This window comes from Cyclospora cayetanensis, unplaced genomic scaffold (genome assembly GCF_002999335.1).
Source record: "Cyclospora cayetanensis isolate NF1_C8 unplaced genomic scaffold, CcayRef3 CcayRef3_contig_147, whole genome shotgun sequence".
Taxonomy (NCBI): domain Eukaryota; phylum Apicomplexa; class Conoidasida; order Eucoccidiorida; family Eimeriidae; genus Cyclospora; species Cyclospora cayetanensis.
In genome coordinates, this window is record NW_020312089.1 from 68605 (window position 1) to 90654 (window position 22050).

A 22050-nucleotide genomic window follows, 5' to 3' on the forward strand; every position below is an offset into this window, starting at 1 on the left:
AGGGTCCCCATTATTTTTTAAAAGGATCCGTCATTAGACCTGTATTCGTGAAGTTTCCTTATGCTCAATTCTTGGAGAATAGCGAACACACTGCATCACTTTCTATTCTCAAGTGGTAACAGCCATTTCTGGGCAATACTCTGAAAACACGAGAACAGGAAATGTAAGAGCAATGGCTGAGTGGCATACAATCCACTACACGCACTAGGGAAGCTTACATGTACGAGAATTGTACACGTTTCGGCAGCTAGTGTCCACTTAGCGCTCTCTCCTTGTATGCTTGGGACCTCATTATCGCCAAGGAGCTTTGGGGATCTGTATTATCGCGTTATCCTGGAACAAGCATCAACAGACCATTTTGTGCACAAACACTTCTTTCCTACTCACATTGCAATTAGGCGTGCCCCTTTTGATTGTGACTCACGAAACCAGTGCCCGTTATGCTGCGACCTTTCGCTTGGCCAGTGAGTAGCGCAGCAAAAACCACCTATCAGTTCGGTGAAGGCTGTGCCGCTGAACGATTGCTGGACTTCAAAGTGTTTCTTCAGTGGTGATGTTGCCTTCTACATGCTCCCCAAACTCCTAAAACAGACTTTATATGGAGCCAGGTGTGTTATGCGAGGTCAGGGATCATTTTGAGGAGCTGACTATCTAGCACGAGAACAAAAGGCTGGGACTGACACGTGTGTCAAGCTGAGACGCCTTACACATAGTACTTAGATGACGACGATAGAGGGGCAAAGGCAGCACAGCGCTCAATAAGTACAGGTGGCTCCATATTCATGCTACTCGGTAGGCGCCAACGAACCTTATTTACTCAATCTCATCCAGGAAACAATGGCTGTCACCACCACAGAACACCTCGAAATTCTAAAAATTTACGCTGCTTTCTAAGCGCTGCGACTTTTGTGGTTGCTAGGTCGGAAAGGTTGTTTCTCTTCACAATTTTCTCCACTCCGCTGTCGGCCACGGCATCGGCGCAGTTTCTGTATTTTTGTAGTAGGCTTATAGGCTGGCATATCCCTCTCTAAGGCTTCATAAAAGGAACCTGTTTGCCTTTTATAATGCTAAATATAGACTGTGGACTCCCTTGTCATAAAAACGAGCTCACCATGCGCACGGGCTTTGGGTGTTTTCTAGTGCACGTAAATTTCGCCGCTTTAGGAATTATGCATGATAGAGTCTCTAACCCACAACTATATGAGTATGCTTCGTATTGAGAAGCAGGAAAAAGATGCTTTCTTGTATGATATTTATCCTGTATTGTTCTGCATGACAGCCTCACTGCTTAAAAACCGCCAGCGTAAGCTACCGATCTAGAGGCTCAACTTGGATTTTATTACTTAAAGGCACTCTTCATCTGAGACTTGTGACTCGGCTACAGGCAGTGGATTTCCAAGTAATCTTATGTAGCTGGGGAGACCCCCTCGGAGACTGGTGTACATATAATGTATGCAGACGTAGGCAACACACTGTTGGGCCCTGCCTGCATAGGTGAAATTCATGTACTACATGGCGAACATGCTTACAGTGTAGGCACGTTGTCACCTGTAAATAAAGTACACAACCAAGTGCACGTTATGCACGCCATCACTGGAAGCAGAGCTGCAACGCGTGGATGCACGAATACATTGAACCCGCTTTTCTTACATTGGCTGCATGCCGCCATGATATGCTTGTCCGCTTTTGCCGGTGACAAAACAGCAAGGAACGTGCCATATGTTAGCTTTAGCCCACAGAAAACACCCTACGACCTGGAATCCGTTTCCCTTTCCGACACATCATGTGTGTATATATTCAGAGGCACGAAATGGAGTTCAGGGTGTGTGTCCAATGTAATGCTATCGGCATGCAAATGCCGTGAAATAAAGACTGTGCCAGTGGTGCACGAATACCCAGTAAACCTAGTTGCGAGGAACTTTTGGTTGGCCTCAGCTTCATGGGTTTGCATTTTCTCTGATCTCCACGAGAAGCAACTACATGAGCCCGCATCTGTCCTGTTGTAGTAAGTGACGCTGTGGCTGAGAGTCTTATGTCCAAAAGGAACCACTAGTAGATGTTTGTGTGAGGTGCATTGGAAAAACTTAGCAAGGCGTAGAGTAGATGCGTTACCACCCCGATTGTAGCTGCTTATCAAGCATTGCCGTTGCGCTGTGATTTCCCCATAGTCTTAACTGAGTGATATTTATATCCAAGGTGCCTTAAGGTCACTGCAGTTTTACCACCTAGTAAAATCAAGTGCGCCCCTAGAATGGGGTCGACCTTCTGCATGCCGTAACAGAGACGCTTTTTGATTTGCCTCGTTTCGCTTATTAGAAGCGAATGCATTTCCCTTACTCAGCTAACGTATTAGTCTGTTTTCTGCATCATGAAGCTTTGCCTTGCTCAAAAACTTGTTCGGGGTACCCACATTTCCGCATCTGTTACTACCAACTTGCAGCAGATCCAGCAGCGGGATCTCCCCGCTTCGATGCATAGAAGTGGCAGCACTGTGAAACAAACACGCTAGTTTTTGAGCTATTGTGGTAGGGAGAGGCTCATGAACTGATATCCAGCTGGCATGGTCCAAGGAAGCCACTGCACGGGATCTCCTACATAAGTTTGCATAGTCCGAAGCCCCCACTCCGTCCTTCAGTGAGCATTCAAAGACGCATGCATGCTTTCTATTGCGAGCTATAGGTAGGCACTTTCTATCAAAGCTAGTTGCATTTGCTTTGGCTGCGCATACATGCTATTTGTCGCAGTACTGGCTCATTATGGTAAGAACCAATGCTGCTTGCCTTTGCGTTGTAGGTTGCTAAACGTAACTAGCTGTGAATGTCAGGACTGCTTAGAATGTGCAGCGATGCGCAGCCTGGCTGGCCCTCTTCCATCAGCAAAAGCCTTGAGCGTGTAGGGCAGGGAGAAAAAATGCTCTTTTGTAGAGCACTCAATAGCCTTCTTCTGATTTCAATAAAAAATTAGGCACAAAGCGGCTTTCTACGGAGAGTTGCGTTACATTAGTGGAATTCGCTTTAGGTGTGCTGGGTGTATACATGCGTGCTCAGGCAAGCGCTCTGTTCAGGCTTGAAAGGGTGTGTAGCCAACCATGTACTTGGAGTATCCTATGTACTTTTAGCCAGTCAGGCTTCTCATTAAGCTAGGAAAAAGGCAAGCTTTGCATTTTAGGATCCACATGTTGTTTGGCTATGCCCGAATAAAGTCATGTAGTAACTTTACGAGAATCTTCGTGTCGGTCACCCATGTTCCTGTCATCATTCTGTCTGGTTGCACCTGAAGAGCCGTTGCACACAATGAGATGTCTCTCTTGCCAAGTCTAGCACTCTGCCCCAGGGAGATACGATGTTCCTGACCGTTCTCCTCTGATGCACATCGTGGTGCTCACTTCCTCTCAACTATCGCATACACACTTTCCTGATCATGGATACTATCGCGGCTTCTAGATTAATCCTTCCAGTAGTTCACACATTGAGAGGCATTCGACGGGACACAGCTTATTTTGACAGTCTCGTCCTTGCATATTCATCAGTCGTTTGTATGTGCTATACGTGATCTGGTATTGCCTCAATGTAGTTGACTTGAGACTGTTGCAGGGATCATCCTGTTACTGTGGGCTCTTATTATTTTTGATATCAGGAGGTATACATTTTAAAGGTTCTTGCTTTGGGTTCTTTCGGACTGTAACTTGTCAACCGCAGAGGTCGTTCTTCGTTTTTCACTGCATTTTCTGTGGCTCTGATAGATCTTACTAAGTTTAACAGGCCTTGCCGAGCTTCCTCCATTTAGCTCTTTTGCACCCCGAGCAAGTTTTCACCACTCTGACAAAGAAGACGTTGAGTTTCTCTGTAATTCCTTGATATTTCCTACTCGGAAAGCACTTGAGCTGATGGGGTAGTGCTGGTGAGGTGCTACCGACCTTGGCAAGGCAGGCTTGCTGGCTTCCACATGGCAGTATTCCCGTCTAATAGATCCTAAGATCAGGGGACCGCTGTCTAAGATCAGCCCTTGTTGGGGGTTTTACGAGGGTCAGAATGTGTCAACAGTTGCCGAATATGGCTGTTCAGAAGTTCACTGACCCCAAATTTATCTCAACACTTATCACTACCGTGTACAACCGTAAAGAAGGTTATTTGTTTCCCGTCGAGTTTGTAACACCATGAACTCTCTTGCTCTTTATTTAGCGCTCACGAGTGAAATGTGCCGGTAGTGAATAACTCTATTGGGTCCCTATAAACCTTGCGTGTTCTACTGTGTCTGTGGTGATGCCTGGAAGAGGTATACTCCTACAAGGTTGTCACTTTTTAGGAATGGGTGATGAGTAGTTGGGCTGCGCCAAAGTAAACCATGCAATGCTCTAAGCTCAGCGTGTTTGAAGAAAATCCGAAGGTTCCACATATGCCAGTCGATGAATCTGAGTCAAGACGATAAGGAGCATCCTCTATTTATTGTTGAGGAAGTTAATGCATACCGACGCATTTTCAGCCGCCAAAGCCTTTGTAGCCTTCTACCAAAGATCCGAAGGCAGCTTTTGAGAGTTAGAATCAAGGAGGAAACAACACAGTTCAAGAGAATCTTAGTTGTCTGCCTGTCAAGTCATGAGAAATATTGTTTCGATGCCGTGTGTGCGACATTTTCTAGGGTTGGACGCAGCTGAGAGAGGGGATGAACCGCCTGCTGCTGGGCTAAACATTTACATAGTGCCAAGCGTCTCTAGCGCCGTCCCTACGTCTGCTTTTGTGGGGAATTAATCACTTAGTTGAGGCGGATGTAGGCTTCCGTGTGTGCCACTGTTACAGCATAGGAATGGCTGATCCACATAGGGGATGCATGCTTACAATGCTGGACTGTTGCCCGCCCAACACTGCGAAGAGCACAATACGTTGCACGCACGACCAGCTGACCTTGCTTGCACTGTTAGAGGGCGAATAGTGTAGCTCAGGAAGGTATTAAAAGGCGAGAAAGCCCCACAAGCTCACTCGCACCATGAATACACACGTGAAGGCTAAGTGGTCAGTCTCAGGTGTACCAGCTTGTACTCCAGCTTGCTGCTGCAAAGGCTCCGCATTGCTTATGAAGCGAGATACTTGATTTTCCTAGACAGAAGCGCCACAAAGGCAGACGTCGGTGGTTTCGAAGCATAACGCAAACGGGTAAATTAGTTTTCTCTTTCGCATCGGGGGTAGCTGAGAGTAGGAGCCGTCGTTGGTTACAGGGTCCGATACTTGTGGCGCCCCCCACCATGTCTCTAGAATCCACACAGATTGCTTCTTTAACAGGAAATCAAGTAAGAGAGACTGTTTGACGCTTTGAAAACGGGGAAATGGCGAAGACGCTTTTGTTTTCTTTTTTCAGAGCTCCGCCTGCGGCCGACACACCCCCAACCCCAGCAACACTGGGGACTCATGTGTAGGCCCCGAAGCATACGACTTGACAGAAGGGGTTGCGTTCCCTTCGCAGTCTTCTGCCTTATAAACCACTACGATTGCATACGATGTACCTCAGCACGCTTATTATCCGGTCCCGAGCGCCAAAAACGAGCATAGGAGGCGGAGGCGAGAATTCCAAGAACATCTCCAACTGTGGCTTGTTTTGGATACCCCTGTTTCTGCTCCTCTGAGGCCGTACATGTAGCTTAGCTCCGCTGCATTTGGCTGTTTCGAGGTGAATGCTTCTTCTAAGCTGTGTGGCCCTGCTCGTCTTCCGAGGACTCCCCGCCCACTCCATAGCGTCTGCTGTATCTGCGCGCGCAATACCTACATTTCTGCACGCTCACAGACCCCCGCTCTGCCCTCCTACCAGCACGTTCCTCCGCCATTACGTTGCTGTTGCCTTCCAGCAACCTCCAGGTGGGTCCTGTGTGATTCCCTTGAAGCAAAGACAGCAGCCATACCGCCTTCACGAGAAAATGACGATTATCAAAGCAACAGGGCTTGACGGAGAGTCTAAATTGAAAGGCGCTAAAACCGAGATAGCTGCCGAACCTGCTCCAGCAAAGAGGAAGCATAAAGGTGAGCGTGTGGTAAGACTTCAGGTATGCAAGCCGTTCGTTCTTGTAGCAACGGATCTCTCCACTTTTTTGAATTTCTTGATGAATTGGAGCTGCAGAATCTTATCCCTGTGTAGAGTGTTGACCTTTCCGAGGCTGCGCAGAGACTCCAGTGAAGGTGGAGGAGAAGGCCAAAGACGAGGAGCTGATGCGTGAGGCCCAGAGCAGCAGCGAAGCCGATAAAGCAACCAAAGGGGCAGCAAAAGAAGACGTGGAAAAGAGCACTTCTCCTGCAAAAAAGAAACGGGCTGCTCCCAAGGCTCGGGCCAAGGTTGCTTGTGGGAAAAAGAATTCAGCCGCGGGAGGCGCGCCACAGGGCCTCCTAAAGCCTGACGAAGAGTTTGCTGCTCTGGCAGCACTGGCACTGAAGAGCCGGAAGTTTGTAGGGGCACACATTTCGGCAGCAGGAGGAGTTCAGAACGCCCTCGTCAGTTGCTTCAACGTGAAGGGTAAGAGGCGTTTTCTCGGCTGCTTCTGCGTGCTTTTGACGTACAGGGCGCTGTTGGTTAGCACTGTATTGAACGCCAGAGCATGTCAGAGGAATCGTTTGGAATAAAGTTCAGCATCTGAAGTTTTGTGCTTGGCAACGCACAGTAATAGGCCTCTTTGTGTGGGGTGTACAGCTCATGCTTCAGGATGTAGAATTTGCGGTCTTCTTTGTTTGTTTGACCGCGTGCAGGGCAAGCCTTCGCCCTGTTTCTGAAGTGCCAGAGGAAATGGGTATCTCCTCCTCTGGTGAGACACACCTGCTGGGAAAGGTGTAGCTCTAAGCACTAGAAGAGCTGAGGGTCCTGCAACACGTCATAGAGGGACTCACAAGGCCTTAAACGTTGCCTATGTTTTTGGCGTTATTCAAGTGTTTGCATTCAGGCTGAGTCGGCCATTAGCGGCTTTAAGGAGCGATGTGATCAGCTGGAGATGGACAAGTCCATGCAAGTGCTACCTCACGGCAGCTATCTTATTAATGTTGCCAATCCCGGTAAGGCCTTCTACGATTCTACTTGCTGTCTTTTTAACAACTCTTGGTGCACTGGATATGCGGAGCTGTACTTATTGCTATATATATGTATATATATGTATATATTTAGGGGCGTGTGAGAGCGTTTTTCAACAACTTTGAGGGACCTCTTGAACCGTTTCAAGTAATTGAAGCAGCTTCGTCTCGTTTTGGGGGGTCGGTCTCAAAACGACTGCATACATACCCTAGAAGGTTTTGCGTGTTTCTTCTGGCGGGTGGTGGCATGCAGACAAGACGAAGCAAGAGAATGCTTACAATGCCCTTCTGGACGATTTGCAGCGTTGTGAAGCACTGGGCATAAAACTGTACAACATCCATCCAGGTGTGCTTCGCGGCGTTGAGGCTGCACTGATTGCACTCTCCCCTGCGCCGCAATTGCCGTGTTGTAAAGTAATGTCTAATGTCCGTATGCAGGATTCTGCCTCTTTGCGATGTGGCTTTGCTGAACTGTTTTGGCCGCCGTGTAGCGCCATACAGTTTGAGCAGAAAATACGACGTTGTCGCACGCATGCGGACCCTGCCGCTCTCTCGCTCCATAGGCAAACGACTCGCCCCTCACAGTGCCTTGTACTTTCAGCCGTCGACCACAGTTTGTGAATGTGTGAATGCGGGGCCTGCATGCGAGCAGAGCCTCGCGTTGCAGATCACAGCATCCCGACGGTCCAGGGTGTTTTGTGTTTTCAGGATCCACCGTAGGGGAATGTACCAAGGAAGAAGGCATTCGCAACATCGCTGTACGGCCGATTCCACACTTGCAGAGCCTCGAGGGCCTGAACTCTTGAGCAGTGCTGCTGTTCCGCATTGGGATAAAAAAAGCCTGTGTCTTCTTAAGTGGTGTAGCCGTCCGCCGTTCTCTGCAGAGGGCTTGTCGCGGCGTGCAGCGTCGCTGCACGCTTGATGCGACACTTAAGGGGCATCAAGGGCTTTAAGCGCTTTGAGCAGTGCTGTTTTGATGCGGGTAAAACCGTCAGCTTTGCGCTTGCGACTGGCCTCAGGCAGCAGTGAACAGGGCCCACAGAGACACAGCTTTCGTAGTTGTGGTCTTGGAAAATATGGCGGGACAAAAGAATGTCGTTGGCAGCAAATTCGAGGACCTGCGAGATATCATCAATCTGGTTGAGAACAAGGAGCGAGTAGGCTATATTCAAGCAGCTCGATAGCCGTGGCGTCGATGCCAGTTGGTACCACGGATGCTGGGCTGGCTCATTGCCTGCTGTTGTTTCTCAGGTGGGAGTCTGTCTCGATACGTGCCATCTCTTTGCGGCAGGTACGGGGATTCTTCCGCAGTGCCCCTATGTGCTTCTTGCTGCTTCGAGCGCATGCGCAGAGGTGCAGTATGTGCACAACGAACAGATTTGCACAACCAACAGGATAGAAACAACGTTGATTCGAGCTTATTCGGGCGACGGGGGTCTCCCCGGAGTTTCCTACATGTATTTATACATACACGGAAAGATGCACCGATGCGTATGCATATAGAGGTATATTTTGATTTGCCTGTGGCAGTGCATGAGGATTATGAGAGTCTGCTGTCATACGGCATTCGGCACGATTAGGCAAAACAAGTGCTTTGGATCTGTGGCGTTGTGGGGGCCGCACCGCTGTAGCTTCTGCTGCCAAAGTGTTCATCCTGATGCACTGAAATGGTCGCAACTGTTGGCGCTCTACAGGCTACGACATCCGGACTGCTGAGAAGTTCGAAAAGGTGATGGAAGAGTTCGATGCCATCGTAGGCTACAAGTACCTTAAGGGAATGCACATCAACGACTCCAAGTCCGAGCTGCGTTCAGGACTGGACAGGTACTGCATGCATAGGGTTGGGGCTTTTATTCACGTCAGTCTCCCTTACACCGAGGGCCCGCTGCACTGGCTTAATGTGCCTACTAATCGAAAGTACTTCAGGACTTCATATTCATCCTTGCCTTCCACACAAATATTATTTGTATACTCTCATCTTAGTGCGTCTCCCTATGTCCTACTTTTGCGTCTGCATTCACCTCCCTCTCCCATACATATGTACATGTCAACGTACTTCATGCGACAGCTGCTAACGCGAGTACCCGTCAGTCGTCAGTCGGTGTGGACTGTCTCGAAGCTGGCTGTTGCCTAAACACTTCCGCACAGGCTACTTTTGCAGTAGAATGAAATTCATGCTATTATAAGAGCCCTTCGTTTCCCTTCTCAAGCTCCTTTTCTCAAGTTGTGTCCTGGTCGCTGCATTGGTGCTGCCGTCGCTGCCGACACGTCACACCCCAAACTCACCTCCTGTTGTCTTCACGCAGTGGCAGCAGCAAGCACGCTGCTTCGAACACTATACCGTAGCTTTTGATGCGTTTCTTGCGTTGATCTGTCTCAGACATGAGCTTCTTGGCAAGGGTCACCTGGGACTTGAGCCCTTTAAGTATATTATGCAGCACCCTACGCGATTTAAGGATATGCCCTTGGTGCTAGAAACACCAGACCCCACCGAGGGCAGCATCTGGAAAAAAGAGATCAAACAAATGTACAGCTTTTTAGACGTTAAAGAAGATAAATGACTTTCTTTCTCTTGCAATGCCCTGAAGGCTTTTGGTTAGGCGTCTGCGGCCAAACATGACGCTTTCAGGCACATCCGGCAGCTCGAGTATGCATCAAACCGTTGAGCAAACTACTAGTGAGCATTCATACTATGCACCCGCGCGCGCAACTGCAGCCAGGTAGACAATGGATATCACGTACATGGGAGACGCGCCTTGCGCATCACGCATGGGCATACGTATTCACAGACGAGCCCACATCCATGTATGGAAGTAAGAGGTGCACAAAAGCCACGGCAGCATGCAGTGGGATTTCGGTAACTTTCGTGGATGACCGCAAACATTAAACACTTCCGAGGAGGCATTCCTGACACGCCTCCGACCCCAAAAGGAGAGGATATGCGTGCACAAAATCCAATGGCCGGCTCGGCAGACCGCCTCCTTCCGGGAGAGCTCAATAGAAGCACGTGCGTAGCCACGCGCGCCTCCCATGTTCCCTGCAAGTCAGTAGTTTGGCTCTATGTAACCGAAGAGCTCCTTCAATGGAAAGGTTGCGCAGAGAGGCTTTGTAACAACTCTTTCCGTGGTGCAGCAATTTTGACGGGTGGGCAGGCGGGCTGGACAGGCCTCGCCCGCCGCTTGTCCGTTGTTACACTGCGAGCTGCACTCCCGCGGGAGCGCCACACAGAGGACCTCTAGCTAGACAACTCCATCACTATGACGATTAACCAAGGCAGCTAGCTGCTAGGCGGGGTGAGCGTGCCTGCGGCTGCAATCTATGCTGCCCGCAAACGGTGGGAACCCTCAGGATCGATTTGGGTGGCCCTTGTGGCGTTTGCCCTTGTCTACAGCTATGCACACAACGAGGGTGCCTCTGGCCGTTCTAGTTCGGCCGGGAAAGCTAATCAAATCACCCATGAGGTGGGGGTGTACGTGCGCCCCGCATGTGCCTCTCCAGAACTACACCTAACGCATATTCGTCGTGGCTGCACCAAGGCCTCTAAGTGGGATGCAAAGAGAAAAGGACGACCGTATTGGTCAGCTGAGGTGTTTTGAGTTTATGTCGACTTGGAAAATGTAGCACGTGGCATTGGCGGCCTCAGCTGTGCAGCTGCCCACTCCGCTGTCTGACCACCTCTCCTGTGTGCAGACTTTGGGGGGGAGGGGGGGTTCAGCAGACGCCGCATCAACAGCTGCACACACCCACAGCTGCTGCTGCCGTCGTTACCACCACTGCTGTAGCTGCTGCTGATCAGACCGAGGCGCTGAGAACGCACTGGCGAGCGATGACGTCGAGTTCCTTCTGTCCCACCTTGGTCAAGCGCCTTCCGCTGCAAAGCACGAATAGCACAAAGTCGGCAAGCGCAGCTGCACTGGAAGCGGCGCAACAACAAGGAGCTCCAGGCGCACCCGACGAACCCCACACTGAAAGTACAAAGCGTAGTAAGATGCAGCAGCATACACCCTCTGCAAGTACCTATCTGGGCGAGACTCGACAAGCCCCATGGCCTCGAACTGCTGGAGGATGTGTCGAATGATCTTGCCGCTGGCCTGCGAAAAAACCGCGCATACGCATGCGATCCAGAGTCACCTGCTGCCCACCAGCAGGCAGCCAATGCAACGAAAGACGTGTGTATTGCTCAGCTGGTGCCAAGTTGCGAAATGCCCATTCCATCCCTTTCCGAATACGCATGCAGCAAGGCCCGCAGCAGTAAGGAGGCCCTCTACAGAGCAGTCCCCACAAAAGCACACCAAGAAGCCCCTCTAAGTCTGGCAAAAGGCAGAGCGGCAGGGAGAGGAGAAGGCGGGAAAGAAAGGGAGGGGACGCCGAGCAGTCAGGCATGCATAGAACTACGGCGAAGGGATCTGCGAACCTTGCTGGTGTGGCCAGGGCTGCACTTTTTGCCGGTTTTGCATGAGAAGAACTTTCTAAATGCCCCAACTCCGCAGCTTGGGCGAAGGTAGAGGTGCCGCAGGATGGCAGCAGCTCGACAGTACAGCCAGTCGGGATCTTGGGGAGCGAGGGTCTTCCCCTGCGCGAAGGATCAACCAATACGCGCGTCAATCATGACGTGGACGCGCGCGGCAATTCAGCTGTACGACCAAAGGACGGGGAGACAGAGATAGAAAGAGAGAGAAAGAGATGGCCGCATGCGCGGCCTTTGGAAGAGACACACGCAGATCGATCGTCCCTCAGGAGTCACAGCCCCAACACGCCGATCCGCCAGTTCGACAGCTCGTCGAAGACGCCTCAGTACAAGAGGACGGCAAGATGGAAAGATGCATCTAAGAGCGTGAGGCCGAGGGCGTTGAAGAAGGGTGTTTCTGGAATATGCCATTCAGAGGCTGCCTACGTATCCAGTCTTCACCAAATCCACCCACATGGGCACCTGAAACTTGCCCCTCTTCTTGAGATGGTTGGCATATGCCTGGATGAAGGTCTGAGCCAACACGTCCTTCACAGTATAAACCGGGGAAGACCCGAGCGCGAACTCCTCTAGAAAGGCCTCCATCTGCAAAACAGAAAAAAGCGTAGCAACACGAGCAGCTGGTTGAGCCACACAATCCCCGACAGGAACGCGCAAGTCGTCAACGCAAGGAGCTTAAAAATCAGGAGACGGCGGCCTTCCAGGTGTCTTCATGAAGGGCGAGACTGCTGTACATACAACACTGCCCAATCCCGAGGCCACTCTCACGGGGAGTGGCATTCCGTGAAAGCAGCCAGTGCGTGCACTTCCATCAAGGCTCAGGCATCACCCCCAAAGGCTACTCCCAGAGCAACAAGCCACCCCAAAAGGCTCTACCCAGCGTCTATTACTCCCTTGCCATCGGCTGCTTGCCCCTGCAGCGTCCATCACGGGGCCTCTGGAGAGAGGCTTCGAATTCCCCTCCCCAGAGTTGTCCGTTGCACCTCCGACACCCCACAGAACACCCCACGGCACCAAGGCATGCAAGAGACGTCCCTAGTTGTAAACTTGCAGAAGACGAACGAAGAGCCTCTTTGCAAAACCATCACTGCACAAGATCAAGGGCCCTCTCCACGCCCGCACCCCCCATCCCCCCTCGCTGGCACCAGGTCGTTTATCCCGCGAAGCAAATAATCTAAACTGCAAATCCGAAGTTATTAATTATTTGCAAAGAAGAAAAAAGCACGCAAGGCATGCCGTTCATGACCCCACGCAGTTGGAGCTACCAGAGGAGCCGCTGCAGCGCACCCCAAGGAAGTAGGCCCATCGTACTTACTTTGAGAGAACCCTTTGGATAGCCAAGGAGATTCTAAAGCGCAAAAACAAGAAGTGGCTACTTTGGATGAGGGCTGCTGCCCTTGCTGGTGTTTTGCTGCTGCCCCTCGTGTAGTAGGGGCGGCCGCCCCCCACAGCCAAACGCAGCCCCTTGTGACAGCGTGCGACTTTTCGCGCTGAGGCGTCCTGCAGCACCCTGTTAACTGGTATGAATATATACAGTTTACCGATGTGCAGAAAGTATTCGCGCGCTGCATTGATTTATTAATAATTGTACTTTGTTTAATGGGGCTCTGGGACCGTCTTTGCTTCCTTTTTTAGACAACAGCCGCAGGGCGCCGCATCTGTCTGGCTCGCATGGTAGAGGGAATACACCGCTAGTGGAAGAGGGTTCTTCTGGGTGGCGTCGCCTCTGCTGCAGTACACGACCGCTTCTCTGTTTATTGTTAACTGGATTAATCTATGCTCGTTCCATTAAGGCATTTCCTCTCCTATATTTATTCACAGAAACTATGGTGCCCTCCTAGCAGGCCCACCAAGGCATCGAGTGGTCGCCCGCGCGCAAAGTCTCGTGGCTCACTGGCTGACTTGCCGCTCTGACCCCCTCAGTGTATCGACAGAAGCGTTTTCGTGCTCAGGTCGGGTAGTGAAAAGGGCATCTAGGGGCCTCTGGAGTCGCAAGAAACCGGAAGTTCGGCCGCCGATGGGTGTGCGGAGACGAGGACGGCAGCGCGGACAAATCCAATAGAATAGCACTGAGCACTGTTTACCCATCATTTTAGCCTTGAAAAGATTTTGGTGCATTCCTTGTTCTCAGCCCGTGTGCTTGGAGAGCAACAGCTGGCGTCATAGCCGATCGCACGCAGCTGATGTGACCATTGGTCCCTCCTTTTGGATGCCCACACAGGATGCCTTATTCGCTTTCCCGCAGCAAAAAACGCAGTTCCTGTGGCTTTTCTCGAATCTTTCGTAGCTATCTATCTCTAGGTTCAGGCCGCAGCGGCGGAGAGAGAAACTCGCACAGCCGAGGAGCTACCACTACTCAGCCTTCTTCCCTTGGTGCACCTTTCAGCAGGAATAACCGGCAGACACACACGCGAATTTCCATCATGAATACGCCTAGCGCCTCACACTCTAGAAGCACAGAAAGTAGCGGTACCTGCGATGCAGTTTCTTCGAACGAGAGAATCACCCCCGAAAATGTTGTTCTCCCATACCTTTTCAGGAGGCATCAGAGCATGGGTTCTCCCTTCGTACCCGGTAGAATCACCTTTCCTCCCCCGACAACAAAAGCGCTTCCAGCCGTGTGGAGCTGGCAGATGGGGGAAGCAGAATGGGTGCCCTTTGATGCGCAACTCATGGAAATGCTTGAGGATTTGTGGAGAGCGATGCATAGAGAGCTAGGAGTTACCCAACAAGACGAAGAGCCCGAGCTACTTACACAAGCGCATGTACGGACCGAAGAGCCAGAGCAACAGTCACATAACGCTGTTCAAGCGCCTTCAAGGTCTAGGTACCTTGTCACAAATCCGAGACCACATGCTGTACAGCCCCATCCGTCCGTAGCCCACAAAGTGTTTGTGTTTTTGGCTCCGTGGCACTACTGCATAGACGTCGAAACTATGACACAGCAGAATACAACTACACGCACTGTTCGGCCGATCAGAAGGGCTGTTGAAACTGCAGGCTTGTGGTATGCTAAAGGTTCAAATGGATACGCAAAGAGGTAGGCAGGACTCCAGAGCAGAGAGTACATCAGAGAGGCTTGACGGAAGCGCTCTAGCAGAGAAAGTCTGAAACCCCTTCCTCTGTTGTGCTCCTTTGTTCGCTTTGCGAGGGGCTCATGGGGGGTGACTTTGCCTGTAGAGCACCTCAGCGCTTCGGGCATATCGCGAAAAGCGCCAGCAGGCCTTTTGGGCGACCACTGATGCGGCACAATGCACCCTTCCCCCTCCTTCGTGAATTGTTTTCCAGGGCGGCTGTTGCGGCAAAATAGAACGGCCCAACTTGTTGCTCCTTGGATACACTCTCCATAAAGGTTCCTTGTACGCTGTTCTCGTTCCTGCCGTTCCTCCCCCCACAGGTTTCATCCGCAGGTAGAGGCACATCTGGAAGCGCTGCTGCAGGGATCTCTACTCGGCGTGCAAGACCGGCATGCATTTGTGTTTGCGTGGCAAGATAACGAAACGGGTGCTCTACACTTTACCGACGTGCTAACCATGAGAGATTCAATGGACCCCGGCAGCTCGAGAGAGGCAAGCGACACACCGACCCCTACTCCTGCCCCGTATATAAAGGCCTCTGCCTGCAATTTTAGCGGGCAAAGGTAGCAAGAAGACAGTTAGAAGCCTCCCCAACGCCCTAGACAATTGTAATCCAGGAACCTCATTGGCTGACGCCACCGGATAGCGAGGATGAAACACTTATTGCTGGGGGGAGGGGGGCCTTCGCTGCAGACACTGGCTCCAATGAACGCATCAGTGTGTTTATGTAGCTACAATACATTTGATCATTCGTGTCAATGTCTCTTTTCAGGTCGCACGCATGGAGGTCTCGCCGCCATCCGGGGCCTCTCCACCAGTAGCAGAAGATCCTGCTGGCACTGCTACGGCTATGGGCGCATTCCCCTTGCCTTCTCTCTCTGTAGGAACCCCTGAAGAAGGAGAGGCGTACTGCGCTGGCTACAATGAGCCGCTTCAGGCAGAGGACTTCCAACAGGCACTTACCATGGTTGAAGGCGAGGGTGTGACCTGGCTGTGTGGCGGCTTTCCGGCCTAAACCTCAAGCTCTCGGGGCTATTTACCTATCCCTTCCCTGGTAGTTCCTGCCTTTTATCTTCTTGCGTGCCTCTAGTGGCGACACTCTCGCAAGCGTCTTTTTGTGTGTGCTTTGCGCTGCAGGAGTCCCAGAGGACTGCTGTGCTATCTGCCTGGACAGCTTTGCGCTCAGAAGGGGCATGCCACCGCATAACACAGTAGCAGAATCACGGGATCAGCAGCAACGCGAGAACGGCTGCTCTCAGATTGAAGGCAACGACAACAGCGGCCAGACTCTACAGGTGGCGGCATGTGATCTTCCACAGGGCTGTTGTGACACGGAAGGCCCTCCTGCGACCAGCATGAGCAGCAGCACCGACGCCAGATATCATTGGCGTGCTAGCAGCAACATCACTGATATCAGCCGAAAAAATAGCGAGAGCAGGAAGAGGAACCAAAACGAAGCGGACGGCGCTGACAGCGAGGTGGTCGTGAGGCTGAAGAAATGTTCGCACCACTTCCACTCCGAGTGTATTCGCATGTACATGAGAAGCTGCAGCAGAGGAGGATTTTACTGCCCCACTTGCAATGTGCTACAGCTCCCTGGCAATGGCCCTTCGCCTCCAGGTTGGTCTTTGGCTGCTCTTCCTGTGCCTACAACTCAAAGTGTCGGAAGCGCTCTTCAAGCCCTTGAGTTCGTCCTCCCCGGGCACAAACTTTGCAACGGTTGCCTGTTGACTACATGGCGCTTTTCCCTACGGCCTTGCTCGTCTAACGTTTACTGCTGCTGTGGCCCGCTGCTGCGGCTTTGCGGTGTACCTTGCTCCAGGAAAAATGTGCTGGAAGATCTCCAACCGCAGCTTATTGTCCGGGCATTCATCACAAGGTGCGGATACTGCTGAATTTGATCTTGTGCTTGCTGCCACTCTTGCACGTCTCCTCCGCTTCCTGCTTGTACTGTCGATTCTTGTTTTACAGCTGCTGATGCGGTTGCGAGAGTGGCGGCTGTGCTTTTTTGCCGCCGGAGAACTGCTTTCTCGCTTTTGCCTCTGTACCGCGCACTGAGCGTACGGTGTGTATTCGCTTTCGCGTTTCCTTCAGGGACGATAATCATCAACTACTATATTGCTGGAGGCATTCAGACGGAAAGGCACGCACAGCCCAAGGCGTCGTTTACTGGAGCTAGGAGGCGGGCCTATCTGCCGGACTGCTTACGGGGGCGGCAGCTGCTGCAACTCCTTATAGAGGCGTTTGTCAAGGTAGGTGGCGCGTTGCTCCCTACCACGCCACTGCGTGAACTGCTGCAATGCAGATATACCAAAAGGCTTAACGTGCCACCATGAGCCAAAATTAATGACAAGTTGCACATTTTTCAGCCTTCTAGCGCCTCTTGAGTCTCACATTTTGCGGGTGCATCCACCCATTCTATGCGTTCTGCCGCGGTTGTTGCTGGAACAGGGCCACATCTTCACTGTCGGTCACAGCGTCACTTCCGGCAACTCGAATGTTGTTATTTGGAATGGTATACACCACAAGACCAGTGCTTCCGGGGGTCAGTCGATTTCTTGCCCCCTTTCCCTTCCCAGTCGGCGTGGAGCTTGCCTCGCACTCCCCCCCGCCTGCCCAGTCGCAGAAGCAGAGCGGCACCCATTGAGTAAAATTACTGCAGTGAGCTGCGTGCTGGAGCTGTGGCGATACGTATGTTGCGTTGTTCGTCCCAGAGACTAGCTCCACCAGCTAAAACGCGTCTGCTTCACTATTTTCAATGAGTCGTTTTCTCAGGGATATTACATTATGGATACCCAGACGAAACGTTTCTCTCGAGATTGGAAGAGGAACTCAGGGCACGTGGTTTTCCGCTGGAAGGAACGGAGCCAACCAAAAGGTCGGCGTGCGCGTCCACTCAATCCTCGTCACAAAGTTTGTCGTGCCTCCATGCCCACGTCTTCCCAGCACTCTTTAATTGTGCCATCACATTCTGCAGTTGCCATCGCGGGATGGTGTAGAGCGTACTGCATTGTGCATGCGGCGGAAATGACCCTAGGATGCCAACGCCTGTGCAGTTGCAGACTCGTTTGTTCTCTGTCATATGCCTTTTCCGACATCTGTTCCGCCGCAGAAACGCCTCCAGCTCACCTGAAGACTTCAAGGTGCTCTAAGCGTGGCAGCAACCTGAGCACCTAGCGAGACGTTACCCGTACAGACGTACCGTCGCCTACTACGCCAACATCGCGTGGTAAAACACCGAAGGTCAGCACGAGAGGAAGCCGTTGGCTCCTGCTGGTCTTTTAATTCACGCAATATACAGCCCTCGTGTGCCTAGAGGCACTAAAGTAGCCCGCTCATTAACTAGGCAGTCTGCCGCTCTAGCGGGTACCAGCGTAACCCTTGCCCCCAATTTGGAGGAGACGAACATGTATCTCCGAAATGAGAAATGGGCGACAGACTTTTTTTTCCCCAGGCAGGAACACGTCAAGCAGCTTTCAATCGTGGGTGCGCAGAACGCGGTTACCCAGCGAGCTTGTACTTCTGGATGGTTTTTGCGAAAAGAACCACCATACAAACAACCTTCCCCCCTGCCTCGCAGGCTTTAGGCGACGCACAGCCAATGATTAACCTCCACCAGGAAAGCCACGCCCATGTAACGTCATTATAGTGCCGTTCAACTTGCCATGAAAGCACACAAGAGCCCACCCAGCCACCGGCAAAATGCATGCTTTTCAACGATTGCTACTTCGAACTAGCCTGCTAGTCGCAACGCCGCATGTACTGCGAATGCACTAGATCTCAAACGGAATGTTGCAGGGCTCCGACGGTTTGGCTAGATCAAATCGCAGCACAAGACGAAGACCGACTCGCGCTTCGGTGGCATTCCGCCTCAGGCCAACCCTTTAATGCCCGGCAGTTTTTGTCCGCACCCTATAGAACCAAGGACCCATAGAGGGAGTCCGTGGCATTGCAAAGTGCGTGTTCCATTGTTGTGAATCGGTGAGAACACTATGCAGAGTGGCTGCACCCCGAAAGGCTTCCGGCCGTGTTTAACACATGCATGAGATATATGCCACCCCAACACAACCGGGCAAGCAAGCGCCTGCAGGTTTCTCGTGATGTGCCGGGTAGGCCCCACAATGGTAGAACCTCCTAGATCAACCTAAAATGTTATGCTCTTACGGCCAGAGGCAGCGGCACCCGCACAAACGACGCTTCTTTCTCAGGTGTACCTCTAAGCCATGGGGGACCTCGACCTACGGCAGCTTAGGACCCCATGTCATAGGATCATTCCGTGCAATAAAACCACTTCCTACAGCCCCAATTTATGCCTGGTATGGAAATTTGGGAAAACAGAGAGACAATAAGAGGGATTGCTTCCTTCTGTCTCTTCTTAGGCTGCACGGAGCGCCATGGTTGATCGGGGTGCAGGGTGGCCAACACTTCGGCTACCGCTCAGTGGGGCGATGCGTCAGGAGTCTTTTAGTAGTCGAGGGCTGATTGCTATGTGCTGATATATTCTTGATTGATTATTTGTATCATGATTTAAAATTATTTTCCAAACTTAATATGTATGGAACGGTGAATTTATACTGCCTCTCCATCCCCGCCTCACCTGAGCTGCTCTTCGTGTAGCTGCTGGGAAGTGGAGAAAGAGGGTCGCACTGTGTTACTGTACAACTTGATTGCATGCTGCTGCCCTGGTTTTGGTATTATTTGTATATAGGAATGCAGCAGTGAAACAGTAAGTATCCCTAGTACAATATTTGCGTGGATGCGGCACGAAATGTACCCTATTTAATACAAACGCAGATTATGCCCAACAAGCCTACTTCCAACCTGCTCTCACTTGCACTGCCAATGGATTTCTGTTTGATTCTGGCTGTAAGCTACACCCTGTTGAATACTGCAAAATAGACCTTGAGAGTCTTTCTCTCTCTCTCTCTCTCTCTCTCTCTCTCTCTCTCTCTCTCTCTCTCTCTCTCTCTCTCTCTCTCTCTCCCTCAATGGTTTAGAAGCTTTGGCGCCTCGCAGCTCATCTGGTTTCGTGAAAAACTGTTCCTGCAGACCTATTCCTGTTACTCGTAGACAGGACTCCCCCTCACACGCCGATGATCCGGCGAGGGAGAACGCTGCCGCTGTGGGGAAGGCGCCCCTGAGCGACCGCAGGTGCTCCGTGTTGGCTGTTCCTCCCTGTAGCGGCACGGAGGTAGCACAGCAAGCATAGCTGGGTAGGCGAAAGCAACCCAAAATGCTGAAACGAGTGAAGGAGAGGAGAGAAAATTGCAAGTAGGCAGAGGCATAGATAGGCAAGGAAGGCGACCGGAATGAGAAAGGGGGAAAGGGGACTGTGGTGGTCTTTGCAATTTAGGTCAGTCGCATCTCATTATCCCAGGGGAATGTGGCTAAAGGCCACTCTGAAACGATTTCAGAAACAGCCTTACCGCAGAGTCCGTCGGAGGCCCTCAGCCGCTTGTACCTCCTCTGGCGTTGGAGGGATATACACACCCTACAGGAGCCGACACAGCGTCAAGATATGGAGTGCCGCATTCCTCCTCGTGTTGCTTTGAAGCGCCCCCCGTATTTCGCATCTTTCACTGCCTGGGCCGCTACTTTTTTGCAAAGGAGGAATGCATTCCCATGTTCAATGAGGGAGTGTCACAAGCCCGCATACGAGGGGCCATTTAAAGGCCCCGGTACACCCATGCACACCACGCAACGTGGTGGAAGATATGCCATTGTTGACGCGGGCAAAACGAAATCCAAGGCTGCAACTAAACTTCCTCGGAGTCAATACGTGTGCAGAGAAAGAGAGGTCCCTCTACCTCATACCGCTGACTGAGCCGCTCTCACGCATGCCTACAGCGAAATTGCCAGTCTCTTACCCCCGCTCGTGACTTCCACTGCCCCAGCCGTGTGTCCCACATCGGCCCCTGAGGCCTCCGCCTCTGGGGAGAAGGACTCCGCACTGCAAATCTGCAGCGTGGAAACTCGAGCGCAAGCATCGAACACGAGCACGCTGCTGCGGAGACCCCCAAAAGATCCACCCAAGCCTTAAGACTACTCGAAGAGAGCAGCCCTCCAGAGCACCCCGTGGGCAACAACAATGCGCTACACGTTAAAGGGTGGTGGGGTACAACAGTCTCTAACCTGTCGTGTGTCCAGCTTCTTGGGCTTCGGCTGCGCCTTCTGGGCCTGACGGCCCTGAGGGAAATCTCGCAACGAAAAGCACACCGCAGTCATTGCGAGAGACGGCGAGAGAGGCAGCGAGGGAGTGCGACGGCTCCAAAGGCCGTGTGGCACGGCCCAAAGAGCCAGAAAAGGTGTCTCTGTGGGGTAATAACAATGATCCGAAGGCTAGTAGCGGGGAGTTCTCCCAGCCAAAGGGCAATGGGATACGCGCTTAGAACGGCCCCCAAAGGGCTCTTAGATGGTCTACATATATATATATGTATGTATATATATATGTATCTATATGTACGTTTTTATATGTTTATGTATTTTTTATATCGATTCACGGACTCTCGGGTGTACGCCCTGATGTCATGTGCGGCGAAGAGTGGGTTGGCTCGCTGGGATGGCGGGGACTTCCTTAAGGCTCTGAAGCAGCGTAAAGGCAGAACAGGAAAGCTCTAGTACAATGGTGCCGAAAGAAAAGGGCACAGGCCAAAGGCGTGAGCAGAAGACGCTGAGGAGGAGGTGCCTGCAGCATGCACGCTAAAAGAGTCTGCATGCTGCCCGCGATAGAAAAGCGGCAAAACACCGGAAAGGCCAGCGTTCGTTGAGCAGAAGATGCGGGGGCACAAGGAAAGGGGGAGAAAAGGCAAGAGGCAAGAGCTGCGGCTCCCGTCGTGAGGGGGGTAAACAACGCGCAGACACCCAATACAAGGATCTACAAGAAACAGCCAGAGCTCAGAGACACGCAGAAAAAGCCACCTACCCACCCACATCCATACGCACACACATAGATACATAGATACACACATACGTACACACACACATACACATACACATACACACACCACCTCGACAAGGAAGGAGGGAGGACGCAAGGCAGAGCAAGCAGGGAGCTACAGAGATGAGGTTATAAAAGAGCGAGCGGCATGAAGCACGGCGCGTGAAAAGACTAAATGTGCTCCCTGATAGATCAAAAAAAGCGAGAGGGGTCTTAACGCCGGGAGAGGCTCATATGGACATCTAGAGCACTGCACTGGACGAAAAAAACAAGAGACTCAGAGACTCTGCCTAGACAGAAAGAGGAGGCCTGCTTCGAGTGGAAGATAGTAAGCTCGCTGAGCGTCTCGGAAGTGCCAGGAAGATATTTTAAAACAGCCAGGCGGCTAGCTGGGCAAGGTGCGCAGGACAGAAGCCCTCGACAAGGCAGGCAGTGCTTGACTGTGCCAGTTGAGGAAGCGAAGCAGGCCGCAGAGGACATACACCTGGGATGAAGCTGCACTCGCAAGCAGCAACAGCATGCGCAAAC

At 51.7% G+C, this 22050-nt stretch overlaps 3 protein-coding genes across 3 annotated transcripts; 2 read left to right on the forward strand and 1 right to left on the reverse strand.

Moving 5' to 3' along the window:
• The first annotated feature begins 5905 nt into the window (after positions 1-5905).
• Positions 5906-9601, forward strand: LOC34620867 (probable endonuclease 4). Its single transcript, XM_026336776.1, has 10 exons — positions 5906-6019; positions 6165-6495; positions 6726-6781; positions 6917-7025; positions 7294-7386; positions 7749-7798; positions 8060-8197; positions 8292-8331; positions 8735-8864; positions 9421-9601. Exons 1-10 carry the CDS (start codon positions 5906-5908, stop codon positions 9599-9601), a joined length of 1242 nt encoding a protein of 413 aa, XP_026192561.1.
• A 1231-nt stretch (positions 9602-10832) lies between these two features.
• Positions 10833-12099, reverse strand: LOC34620868 (40S ribosomal protein S19-2). The gene is made up of 4 exons (XM_026336777.1): positions 11935-12099; positions 11455-11613; positions 11058-11131; positions 10833-10911 (listed from the first exon to the last, which is right to left on the reverse strand). The coding sequence occupies exons 1-4, from the start codon at positions 12091-12093 to the stop codon at positions 10833-10835; spliced, it is 471 nt and encodes a 156-aa protein (XP_026192562.1). The 5' UTR covers positions 12094-12099.
• A 1946-nt stretch (positions 12100-14045) lies between these two features.
• Positions 14046-18172, forward strand: LOC34620869. The gene is made up of 9 exons (XM_026336778.1): positions 14046-14548; positions 14906-15081; positions 15140-15213; positions 15358-15565; positions 15723-16058; positions 16408-16464; positions 16680-16787; positions 17361-17498; positions 17904-18172. The coding sequence occupies exons 1-9, from the start codon at positions 14061-14063 to the stop codon at positions 18170-18172; spliced, it is 1854 nt and encodes a 617-aa protein (XP_026192563.1). The 5' UTR covers positions 14046-14060.
• The last annotated feature ends 3878 nt before the right edge of the window (positions 18173-22050 follow it).

Excerpts from the sequence above, each read along its gene's own strand:
- LOC34620867 (XM_026336776.1), top strand. The coding sequence starts at position 5,906 with ATGACGATTATCAAAGCAACAGGGCTTGACGGAGAGTCTAAATTGAAA. Across the intron at positions 7,799-8,059 it reads AAGGCATTCGCAACATCGCT|GCAGCAGTGAACAGGGCCCA; the intron begins GTACGGCCGATT and ends GACTGGCCTCAG. Across the intron at positions 8,865-9,420 it reads CTGCGTTCAGGACTGGACAG|ACATGAGCTTCTTGGCAAGG; the intron begins GTACTGCATGCA and ends GATCTGTCTCAG.
- LOC34620868 (XM_026336777.1), bottom strand. The coding sequence starts at position 12,093 with ATGGAGGCCTTTCTAGAGGAGTTCGCGCTCGGGTCTTCCCCGGTTTAT. Across the intron at positions 11,614-11,934 it reads ATTTGGTGAAGACTGGATAC|GGGAAGACCCTCGCTCCCCA; the intron begins GTAGGCAGCCTC and ends TCCTTCGCGCAG. Across the intron at positions 11,132-11,454 it reads GCCCTGGCCACACCAGCAAG|GCCAGCGGCAAGATCATTCG; the intron begins GTTCGCAGATCC and ends GTTTTTTCGCAG.
- LOC34620869 (XM_026336778.1), top strand. The coding sequence starts at position 14,061 with ATGGGTTCTCCCTTCGTACCCGGTAGAATCACCTTTCCTCCCCCGACA. Across the intron at positions 16,465-16,679 it reads GTCCGGGCATTCATCACAAG|GGACGATAATCATCAACTAC; the intron begins GTGCGGATACTG and ends CGTTTCCTTCAG. Across the intron at positions 17,499-17,903 it reads CACTCAATCCTCGTCACAAA|GCACTAAAGTAGCCCGCTCA; the intron begins GTTTGTCGTGCC and ends GTGTGCCTAGAG.